The sequence below is a fragment of the Canis lupus genome, chromosome 13 (assembly GCF_011100685.1).
Source record: "Canis lupus familiaris isolate Mischka breed German Shepherd chromosome 13, alternate assembly UU_Cfam_GSD_1.0, whole genome shotgun sequence".
Taxonomy (NCBI): Eukaryota; Metazoa; Chordata; class Mammalia; order Carnivora; family Canidae; genus Canis; species Canis lupus.
The window spans coordinates 5,444,011-5,456,693 of NC_049234.1; the positions used below are offsets into that span (position 1 = coordinate 5,444,011).

At 30.6% G+C, this 12,683-nt stretch overlaps 1 protein-coding gene across 43 annotated transcripts in view; it reads left to right on the top strand.

The window, feature by feature from the left end:
• Positions 1-12,683, top strand: part of RIMS2 (regulating synaptic membrane exocytosis 2) — a 591,823-nt gene that overhangs the window by 379,308 nt on the left and 199,832 nt on the right. For 24 of the 43 annotated variants that reach the window (XM_038555268.1, XM_038555272.1, XM_038555269.1 and 21 more), the window contains 2 exons: positions 6,305-6,484; positions 7,382-7,491. In XM_038555268.1, the coding sequence (XP_038411196.1) occupies positions 6,305-6,484; positions 7,382-7,491 (290 nt within the window). Of the gene's footprint in view, positions 1-6,304; positions 6,485-7,381; positions 7,492-8,311; positions 8,345-10,882; positions 10,952-12,683 lie in introns of all 43 variants that reach the window. The other 19 variants (XM_038555311.1, XM_038555271.1, XM_038555286.1 and 16 more) reach the window with 4 other exon arrangements.

Sequence of the window (12,683 nt, forward strand, 5' to 3'; positions counted from 1 at the left end):
CTCAGTCTTTCCATGCATGTCATCATCTTTTCTAATATAGTCTTTAATATAACAATTATCTTATTTGAAATTCTCTGACAATTCCAACATCTGTGTCTTCTCGGAGTTTGACTCTGTTGATTGCTTTGTCTGTTGACGGTGGGCCCCATTTTTCTTGCTTTTTTGGTGTTTCTCATCATTTTTCCTTGATTATTAGACAACATATAGTGACTGAGGCAGTTAGTATTTATATCTGAAAATACGTATAACTCTTGCTCTGTGTGTGTGTGTGTGTGTGTGTGTGTTTGTTGAGGGAATTGATCCTCTGACTACTACCTCTGACTGTGTGATTTGTAGTGACATGAAGTGGCAGCTAAGGGCAGCTGGCAGCAGTGTGTATGAGATAACTGTCCTATATCCATTCCACTCTCCTTGTAAACCTAGCAAAACAAAGGAAGGTTAGTAAATTATCCAGAGTTGATCACTGAAACTGTTGAACATAGCATTGTAGTGTGAGGACCAAGGCTCATCACATTTATACATATATTACAGTAATATATATTACAGTATACATATATTAACATATATTATACATGTATTACAGTAACATTACATCACATTTATACATATATTACAATAAATAATTTGGTTCTTTAGGCATACATCTTTAAAGTGTTTGTTATTTTATGGAAAATTTGAGGACCTGGGAAGGGAAAGCATGGGAGGGGGGCCATACCCTGGTGGAATAACATTAATTTCTTACAATTGACAAAATATTGTTAAACTTAAACATCCACTGAAAATGAAAATTACCTATTTAGTAAAGTAAGAATTTTATAGATTGTAGATGGTAATTATATTACTGCAGGATTTAAAAATATATATATTTAAAGATATATTAATTTGCTGCTTGTTTATTGCTACTGAGTACTTATTTGTGATTTTGTTATTTTTTGAAGTAAAAATTAAAATTAAATAACAATGAAAATTTATAATTTGTAATTTTCATTTATAAATATTTAATAAAATACTCAAAATATTGTTGAGTGTCAAAATATCCTCAAGACACTTATATCTTATATATTTCTCGTGTGCATATTTAATAATACAATATATCTTTATTTTTCAGTATTGTATCTGTCCCTAATTTCCTTCAGGAAATTGAGATATTTAATCTTTTCTTCTGTTATCTCCTATAAGAATTATTTCTCAGAAAACACTTCTCTAGATATGAGATCACTTTACTTCTCTTTTTATTGATAAAATAGGCTTGTGGGTATAGTAATATGTTTTTCTACAGTAGAAATGTCTTGCTTTCTCACCTCACTATATGTATTATTGCTGTTTTACATCTTAGATCGTTAACTTGGCTGACACTAGATTTTGCTATTATTTTTGAATAAACTCACTTACTTTTAACTAACATACAGAATGTACACTTAAAAGAGCAGACATGTTCTGTAAGGAGATGTCCTTATGCCTAAGGATAAATTAATCCGTCTTCCATGAAAAGAATAGAATGTTCCTATTTGTTCACAGTATCTATTTATTTATTTATCATGATTTCCATGGTGAGTATTTTGTGTTTTGCAATTCTCTTTACCTTGGAAGCAATACTAAAATAATATAAACTATGGACACCTGGGTGGCTCAGCGGTTGAGCATCTGCCTTTGGCTCAGGTGGTGATCCCGGGGTCCTGGGATCAAGTCCCGCATTGGGCTCCCCATGGGTAACCTGCTTCTCCCTCTGCCTCTGTCTCTGCTTCTCTGTGTCTCTCATAAATACATAAATAAAATCTTAAAAATAAAATAAAAAATAATATAAATTAGAGCTTTTAAAAAGTTAAACTTGTACATTGTAATTTATGAACAAGAAAATTATAGAATTCAGTCATATAATTTAAATTATTTGTTATATAAATATGTATATATTTTATTAATTACCCTAAAATGCCTAATTTTAAATTTTTATCATGTATTTATTTCTTCAATTATGGCAGTTAATTCATAGAAAATCTCTAGACAATCAGTATATTTTATCAAAAGTATAATGCTTCTGCTGTTAATCAGCTTACTGTATGTATTACACAATATGGATACAAGGGAGACATTTCTTGCCTAGAGATGTACTTATTGTCCTTCAGAGATACATTGAAAAAATTTTTTTTAATTTAAGCTTTCAGCATTAGTGAAATAATTTCTTTATGAAGAGGAAAAAAGAGAATAATTCTTAAATAGCTTCACTTTTTACAAGTTTATTTTTAAAGAAAACCTGTTACATTTATTTATGACACCTTAACAATCTAAATATGAAATAAGCCTGTCTAATTTATCATAGACAGCAAGTTTTGAGCCACATTCTAGGACAATTCACTGATATCTGAATATTGCTTTGAAATTTTGCATCGTACTGGTGGTTGTCTTTCTTTCTTTCTCTCTTTCTCTCTCTCTTTCTTTCTTTCTTTCTTTCTTTCTTTCTCTTTCTTTCTTTCTTTTTCTTTCTTTCTTTCTTTCTTTCTTTCTTTCTTTCTTTCTTTTCTTTCTTTCTTTCTTTCTTCTTTCTTCTCTTTCTTTCTTTCTTCTTTCTTTCTTTCTTTCTTTCTTTCTTTCTTTCTTCTTTCTTTCTTTTCTTTTCTTTTCTTTCTTCTTTCTTTCTTTTAGCATTCTTAGTGTTCTTTTATCGTACCTACAGAGATGCTACATTGAGCTTTTGTTGTTATGGAGTTGAATCATTGCAATGATCGAAATATAAGTGGTTATAGAAAAGAATGCCCACCACCCTATTCTTCCCTGTTACATTGCACAACTCCCTTATGCATGTAACTGAGAGTGAAACTGAATAGTAATGAAATAAGTAGAAAGCTGTGCCAGATATTTGGAAATTTAAAAAATCTATTAAAAATTTTAAAAATTTAAAAAATCTAAAAAATCACAACTATAGTGAAGGGGAAAATGACTCAAAATGGACAACTTCCCTAGATGATTATAAAATGATTTTTTTTTCCATAGAAATCCTCAGTTCAAATTCTCTCTGTGCTATCATAGGCTTTTAAAAGCTGAGTTGTGACAATACTGGCTCTTATTACAGTATTATCAGTGAAGGTGAATTAGCTCTGTTTGTGGAAGGGCTATTAAACAGGATCCTCTGCAAGAGCTTGCAGCTTGGAATAGCGGCCCCTAAGTAATACAGAGCAGTAATTGATATTTATCCAGGTAAATGATACATGCAAAAATCTGAACTATTTTACACATATGCTACACATATGTTACAACACGTGTTACAAAATATAAACAATCTATTGAGAAATAGAACTATGAAAGATAGTAAATCACTAGATACTATATCACTTTTGAAAACACAAGATTATTTACCTAAGAAAGATTTAAATGTATAGGTAGGTGCCTGGTTCCTAATCTTTTAAATGGCTTACTCTTTACAATCTTGTAAAACTTTTGGCCATCCTTTTTAGAAGAATGTTTTTAAATAAATAAGGTAAAAATAAATAAATAAAATAAAATGCATAAAGTAAATTAAGTGGAATTACAAAGAAAACCTACTCTGAAATATAGACACCAAGTTAAGAACCCAAGGTAGACCCTAAAATAGTTTATGCCTTGCAAATACATATTTCTCACATCTCAGTTGCTACTGTTCAAAATTAATTATTTTTTTAAAGTTTTTATTTATTTATTTATTTAACAGAGAGGGCACACAAGCAGGGGGAGCACCAGAGGAAGAAGGAAAAGCAGGCTTACTATTGAGCAAGGGAGTCCATTGCAGACTCGATTTCAGGAACCTGGGATTGTGACCTGAGCTGAAGGCAGGTGCTTAAATGACTAAGCCACCCAAGTGCCCCTAAAATTAATCAAGTTCTTATCTTAAAACTAAAATTCACTAAGAATTTGGGAGGAAGTGTCAAGTTTTATATCTTAGTATCTTAAAGAACCTGCTACAAGACTGGTGTGTAAGACTTAGGCATTGCTGCTTTCAATTTTCTCAGCAATTATCTTAGTTCTTACCTATTAAGACTTATTCTTACCCAATTGTGGGAGAGAAGTCTGCATTGATCTCTCTTGTGTTATCAAAGTTTAAAATATGGTAGGTTTCCATTCCCCTTAACTATGGTGGACATTTTAGGAAATTGCTACCTTCTTCTATGGGTGAATTGTGTGTGTGTGTGTGTGTGTGTTTGTGTGTGTGTACTTATTAACGAATTTTCCTTTCACACTATGGAAATCATATAATACATATTATTTATGAATATAGAGAGAAGAAATATAAGCAAAATGTAAAACATGGACATAGTCTTCAAACAACTTTTCCCTAAAGAGAAATTTTTCTAAGAGATGTTTCCTAAAGAGTGACCTGTTTGCTTTATAACTAACAATATCCTTTTAAGGACATAACAATAAATTTGAAATAATTCTCTGGATTTCACTCACTATCATGTATTTCAATTATTTAAAATACAGTGTCAAAGAAGTAAAAGTATATATCCTAACATCTTAGTTTTCACTTGGAAAAAATTGCTTGATGAAATCAGAATAAATCAAATTTTACATAAATACATGAAAGATTAGCCTTATTTTCTGCTGGGGTCTTCATAGGCATCTCAAAAAATTTTGTCACTACATGTCATTTAATAAGATCAGTTTATTATTAAGATAATAGGAAATTTGAAAATGATGTGAAGATTAGTAATCTAAAAAAAATAGGTTTTAATGAATCTAAGACATATATATGTTCCTTTACTTCTGCTTATATACTGTGATGAAGGTATACAAAGATACGTACACTAAAAACATTTAACAAACTATTTAGCACATTTATTTCTAAAGAAAAGTGTTTTCTCTCAAATAGTTTTTCAAGAACAAAAATAGAATTTTGATTTTTTTATACTCAGGTTGCCTTTTTTATATCTCTTTGAAAGTAACTGAATATTGTATATGTATTTACACTTTGTATATGTCAGCTCTTTTGACATATTCTAGAGATATTTATATAAAAATACTTAATTTAACTCAGGAAATCAATCATATCATGGCATTTGGATTTTAAAATATTTTAAAAATTATTTGACTTATGTATTACCCTGTGAATTTAAAGTGTAAGAAAATCACATGATATATTGTAGAATAAACCCAGCATTTACTTTCTAAAGTCATCTGTTCTCATGTCTGCTGGTCCAAAATTATATGCCATATAATTAATTACATGTGAGAAAGTGTATCTTTTCTTTTTTTTTTTTAATTGCCCACATTTTTCATTATTAAAAATAAAATTGGGCAAACTAATAGGTAAAGTAGAAGTTCTTTACATTCGTCTTGGGAGAAATGAATGCTTGTTTTTATAGTTCATAATATCTAAGCATTTCCATTTTTGTAGTTACAACTAGATGAGGAGGTCATAGTTTGATTTGAAATATAATTTGGTGGTATGTGTTGTTTTGGAGCTCTCAAGCCAAAATTAGTGTTCTCAGGGTTGTCTCACAGATAGTGGGCCTGCTGTTGGAAATCATTTATCAATGACATGTTAGGTGTTAAAAGCATGCTAGATTCCAGGGATACAAAAGTCAATAATGATGGGTTCCTTAGATTTGAGTATACCTCTTTCAACAGGATTAGATTTTGATATTGGTCTTATTTATGGTCAAAGAGATCACATTGTTTCAGAACCATTATTATTTCAATCTGTTAATACATTTCTGAATTGTGTCGGTTGGCATTGCTAAAGTTCCCTGAGATAGGTGGCATAGATTGGCTGATTAACCGGTTTTCTGTGATTTTTCCTGTGACCATGTGTTTAAATATGGCTACAGCCTGCAAAATTGTGGTGTTTTCTTAAAACATTTGGATTCTCCTGTTGGAATATTGGTGCATCAATACACTATGTTTGTGCCAAAAGCCTTCTTATAGCTCAGTTGACATACTAACAAACAGCCTTAGAGACTTTCAAATTAATGCTTATATGATTTTCTTCACTCTTTTGAAAATGTTAGGAAAAGCCATTGAATTCTTTGAAATAGACTACTTCACGTATTTCACCTGTTCCAGTTAGGGAATTCATTTTGGAAAGCAGGCAGTTTTGTTTGTCAGTGATTATAACTGAGCAACTCCTAGTATCTTCATTGGGAATTGCTGTTAAAGGCAGATTTTGGTTTCCTTAGAAATTCTGAAGAAGTTTAGTGAGAATTGCTCAGAATATGTTTTTACAAATTCAATAATTTTAAATAATGACCTTTTTCAAAATCAATTTGATGCATCATAACCAAATAGCAGAAGGGCACTAAAGATCAACTGAGCTGCTTTTTGACTAACGTTTCAGGGATTGTGAAGCAGCAGATAGACAGCCATATCACAGATCCAGATCAACAGAACAACGGCCTCTCCTAGAGCGGACCACCACCCGCTCCAGATCCACTGAGCGTCCTGATACAAACCTCATGAGGTCGATGCCTTCATTAATGACTGGAAGATCTGCCCCTCCTTCACCTGCCTTATCGAGGTGAAAGATAAATCAATCAGACTAACCTCCCCTTTGCCCCACCAGCACACCTATTTATTTTCCCAGGAGCTAAATGGTCTCTTCTATCATCTTTGGCTGATCACTAATAACAATCAATACTAACCTTTTCAGTGTCAGCACACTATTTATATTCAGCGGATATAATAGTGTGTGGCTACCATTGTAATTTGTTTTTAACTGTCCTGACCACATTTGTTTTGTGATTTCTCATTTATCAGGAGTCCTGGGTAAATCCCCCATAATGCACCTCATAACTATCATGTTCTTCTCCTACAGAATGAGAAATTGTTTGTGTCCATTAGACATCACTTTTGGGATAATCATCATAATGACAATAACTAAAACTAAATTTTTGTTTCTTTCTATCAATACTAGTATCATGTATTAACCAGTATCTTCTTTAGCTAAATTTTGAATTGTTCAGCGTTTCATTTGTAGTTTCATGAGATATTTTCTAATAAAGGGATATCTACCATAAGCCTGAGTAAAAATCTCCTTGGATCAAGGGAGGGAGGTTAGTGTTGAGAGCTGGAAATCTGGTAGAAAGAAATGTAAAACATTACGTTTTATTTTTTGAGCAACAGAACTCTCCTATTGCTTTCGTAAGGATAGAATACTAATTTACATTAATAATTCCATGGATGTTACTGTAGGATTTTGTGTGCATGTATCTGTGTATGTATGCATATGACACAACAGTAGAAACATCTTTCAAAAATCATTCAAATATCCATATTCTGTCCTACTTTCCTAACTTTTTAATCAGCAGCTAAACCTCTTTTAAAATTGCACTTGCACAGCTATCATATGAACCAAATGTATTAAAATGGTTTCATGCATCCTACTGAAAATGAACATCAATGGTGCATCTTGTAGGTCTCATCCTCGTACTGGGTCTGTCCAAACAAGCCCGTCAAGTACTCCAGTGGCAGGACGAAGGGGCCGGCAACTTCCACAACTTCCGCCAAAGGGAACATTGGAGAGAAGTAAGTTTTATTTCTAATTCTATCATGTAGGAAAGGCACATGGAAGCTAAGGTGAATCAAGATTTTTTTTACTATCTTTGTGTTAGTGTTCTTCTTTTGTTAATTGAATGCCTTAGCCACATTTGCTAGTAGTTCTATTTATAAATATATTTATAAATGTTATATATTTTGCATTTAAAATTTATAATATCTGGAGGTAAAATAACTTACCATTATTACTCTTGCACATTTTCAAACTTTGAATAAATGCATTTTAAAAAGTAAACTTAATGCTCTTAAATAAGCAGTTGGATGATATTTCTTTGCTACAACTAAGTATATGTAATTGTTGATAGTTACATAAAGTTTATTAGTAACTAGCCAAATCAATTTTCACACACTGCAAAGGACTGGTTAGCTGATGCACAACAATGGTGATCCTTCTCAAAACTGGAGTACCAGAAAAAAGGTAATCATGAATATACAAAGAAAGATGCATGTTGTACTGATATTTTTAATATTTTCAATTTTTTTATATAAGAAGCACTATTTGTTTATATACAGATGAGCATACTCCCCAATCTATAAATTCTTGGATAAAGGACCTCTAAAAGCATGGATGATAGAAAATAATAATTTTTAACCTCATTTTTTAAATGGTCCCTTTATTTAGTAACTGAATATGCTTTGCCAAAAAATACATATATATATATATATTTAAATCACCATTTAATTTTTCTTTAATAAAGACATACATTTTGTGCCTTTGGAAATTTCTGTTGTTTTTAACCCCTGTGCTTTGGTTCCCTCTTTTGTTTTGTTTTTATTTTGTTTTTCCTAGACAATGGAGTCAAGGAGATAGAACCTTATGAAGGTCTGTACATAAAGGAGGGTTTGTTTTGTGCTGACAGCCTTTTTGGGGGGCTCTGTAGGCAAAAATAAACCCAACTGCAATTGATGTCCATCCATTGTGTAGGCTTTTATAGACAGTAAAATGATTCTGTTTTATAATTTTTGGTGAAGTATTCAACTTTTGTTTTACTTGGAAATTATAACAAGGAGTTGAATTTCTTTGATTCTGTCCAAGTAAGAATACAAAGAGTTAGTTGAGCTTCCTTTAAGATGAGAAGATAAAATGTTCTGTTTTTAAAAAATTGTAATTTACCTTTCAAGCAGAATTCTGTATATTGTGCAAGACTTTAACCAAAGATATCAATTGCAGTCTGTGTTTATGTCACTGAAGATGTACACCTAGTCTAGTGAGACTTATCATCATATATTTCATTTTGTATTTATGATGATCTTTCAATGATTAAATTTGACTTTCTGGAAAAGAAAGTTGTTGAATTAGACAGTCATTGTGGTTTGTACTTCCCACATCACTTTTTATGTTGTGCCAAGAGTGCTTACAGTATACTGAAGTTAAATATGTACAGTTTTATATCAACACTACATTATGACTCAAGAGAAAATATTGAGTCATGATATATTGGAGTGTCATACATTTATTAAATAATAAAATTCAAAAAAAAATAAATATTAAAATTCATCTGCCAATGAAAGAATTCTGAAATTAACTTTGTAAATTTAAAGAATTATTAGGTATTTTATTTACTTATGAATTTCCAGCACATAGAATAATGCGTGGCACATTATAGGCCCACAATAAATTTTTGTTGAATGAATGCATGAAATGTTTAAAAATTGAAAAGCTACTTCAAATAGTGTATAATGTATCACTAAAATAATCTTGTCATTCTCTAGATGTTTATATTAAAATGTGTTTTATATTAAAATTTCTATAACCTATTTGTACCAAAATTTTAAGTGCACTGCATTTGAGCAGCAGTACTTTGATTGCCTTATGTAACTTGGAACAGGTTGTGTTCTTGTTAGTTACTGTATGATTTATGGACTTCTATATTGAGGTTCTTCCTATACTATGTACCATGATTTTAAACAACTCCATGATATTATGACTAATGGTCTCTTATGCTGCCTGGTAAAGAGATTACAGCAGCATTTCTGTAGTTCTCAATTATTCATATAAGAATGAATGTATATAATTTTAAAAGTGCTTTCCAGAAAGCAAGTTATGTAGTACATATGAAGTTTTTGTCTTCCCAGGACTTTTAAAGGTAGAGTTTTGACTTCATTTGTTGGCATATGAAGTCAAAAATATAATTTATGTCATAACTTTTAAAAAATCTTTTATAGCAATAGTCTATTGAGATGTGAGTAGTTCCATTCTTTCTAATAATAAATCTACCAGGAAGTCAAGATAGAGCTGATACTGAAAGTCAGGGTTGAGGAAGTTTTTAATGGGCTTGTCAACTAATGTTCTATATACCATCTAGTTTTTGCCTCATAATGGTTTTCCTTTAATGTCCCTTTTCATTGTGATTTTTTTCTTTTTTTTTATAAGTAAGAAAAAAAGGAGAGCGTAAACCTCCTTTATCATTTCCAGTATGAGATAAAAGGATTTTCTGTTTGTTTTGTAATTGCTTGAAGGTATGGATGATTTCAGCAGTGTCTTTGTAAATGCTGATATGAAAACTTCAGCAGATACATAATTGTGTGATTTTCTTTAGCTTTAATGGAGATACAAAATATCTCTTTTAGAAGTTTTCAAAATTCTGACTGAAGTTAAAGGTGCATACCCCAAAATAGGCTATCAGTTGGTGGTCTAAATAAAATTATGTTTGAATTATGTCTTAAAAAGTTGTCAGGAGTTATAATTTAATGGCATTATTTCAAAAGCAAAGTAATGACGTGTTTATTTTTCTCACCCTGTTCAAAGGCTAAAAAATGAGCAACTCCTAGTTTAATTCCTTTTGATTTGGTTATATTTTAGTCTGTTAATTAAATTAATTCAAAACCTTGTATATGTTGGTTTTCATGCTGGTACAGTATTGGTTATCTTCTCTTTGCTTAAAAAACAGAAAAAATAGGAACAATATAAGAAAAGTATAGCATACTAAACAACTGTTAAGGCATTAATATTTTTTAATATTTTTCCTGTCTTTGATGTACTGGCATTTTGCAAAAATAAAAGTTTATAATACCATTTCTTTTTGTTCTGTAGAAGAAAATATATATAATATTATTTTTCTAAGAATATATCAAGTTTATAGACAAAGTATTTTGCCAAATTTACACAGCACATACTGCAAATATTTTAAGAGTTAACAATTTCTCTTTTACAAATGAAAGCCATCATAGAAGGAGACAGTATGATACTTTATTAATAGAATACTTAATTTGCTTCCGTAACCTGTCAGAAACTCATTAAAAATAATGTTAGTCTCCTTATAATCCTTCATTGTATCGTGAATAATTTGAAATTTTTTATCACAAAGAGTAACAAATATACATATCTGGTTTTATTTTTTCTTTACTTGTGCAAATACAGAAGTTAATGAAGAAACTGGGCATGTGGAAGAGCAGTGGGGAGAAAAGCAGGGTGAAGAGGTCAAGGCAGGTCTGTCTATGTGTCTAAAATAAATAATGCTGTTTTAGAAGTATGATTTTTCAATTTCACATAAGACAGTGGGCTCCAAATTTATAAATGCACAGTAAAGAACAGATTGTTTTTCAGTACTGATTTTTAAATAAATTGCCTAATTCTATTGGGAAATATTACATAAGCTATCTACATAACTTACCAGGATATTTAATTTATCCATCTGAATATGTTCCTTAATATTTAAATCAAACTAAAATTATAGACTGCCTCTAATCAAACTCATAACTATCCTTTATACCAACTCTATATTCAGGTGTTTATTTATTGATAATTGAGTTCCTACTGTAGGTTACACTGAGTAGAGGTATGTTGTAGTCCTAGCCTCTTCTCTAAAGAATTTTTATTTTGTAGAGGCAAATTACAGGTAAATACAGAGCAGAGTATAAATTTCATTAAAACTTTCAGAGACTATCGCAATTTTCTTCATAATTTTTTTTCTGAAAATAGGAACAATTAACCATAGATCCTTGTTCTTCCTCCCAGTTCAATATTGCTCTAATATTTATTGACAATCATAATTTCTTACTAAAGAGTCCTCTTCCAAGTGGTGTGAAGGGCCTTCATTTTGGTGTTTTTTAAGTCCTTGTTATGTTTACATGTCATAATTTTTGCCACTTTCTTTGTCAGAATGCTCCTGAAAGGATTTTAAAATTTTAAATATTACATCAGTAAATATATTAATACATTTCTTATCAAATTTTCACTATTTTTATTTGAAACACAGAATTGAATCCTAGTCTTTTCTAAGATGTCAGTTTAAAAAAAATTTAAATGTCTAAAAATTTTTTTTTAATTTCTTTGAACAATGAAGAATAACTGCAGTCCTAATTTTATCATGTTTAGCTCATCATCACTTTTCATTCATGAACAGTAGAGTGTATTTTTTGTGCCTTATGTTCTTTCTTTTTACACTGTGTGAAAGCAATGTTTTCATGTACACTGTGGATAACAAGTATTTTCATGGATGCATTCTCTCAGTATTTATAGTGTAAGACACAAGACCTCCTAAGCTGCATTTGCTGGTTATCAGTAACTATTTTTAATATCACAAAGATGAGAATAATCATCAGAATGCATCTGATCATGAAAACAAAGGCAAATTTAGCTGCATATTTCTTGAAATGTGTAACTATCTCTGCTCTGAATATCTAATATTCTAACCACTAGAATGTCACACATCTTCAATTTTCCTGCAATGCTATGGAAATAATATGTTTAGAATATACCTTAAAAAATGAATTTCATTTTAATTTAATTTAGCTGTACAATTAATGTCTTCCTATTTGCCCACTCCCATATATCTCATACTAGTCCACACGAACACTGAAATATTTTCACACTGTTCGTGAATTGGCTTCTACAGGAAAATCATTTTTTAGAAAATTGCTAGTTTGGCAGCTTCAGTGGTAGTTAATATTTTTATTTATTTTTCACTTCATTAAGATAAAGCCTGGTTGTTGAACCAGTTTGTTATTCTCAAAATTAGCTTAAACAGTGAATACATCAATTGTTAAATTAGCATAAAATCATAACCATAATCTTTCTAACTCACTATAAAATGACTCTTTATTCCTGATTTTGTTTTTATTACTTCCTCATAGGATGGGAAGGATACACTCTACTCTTGTGTTTATTAATGTGAGATGTCATGTTTAATGCATGAATTTGTTTCCCTAGTGTGTGATTT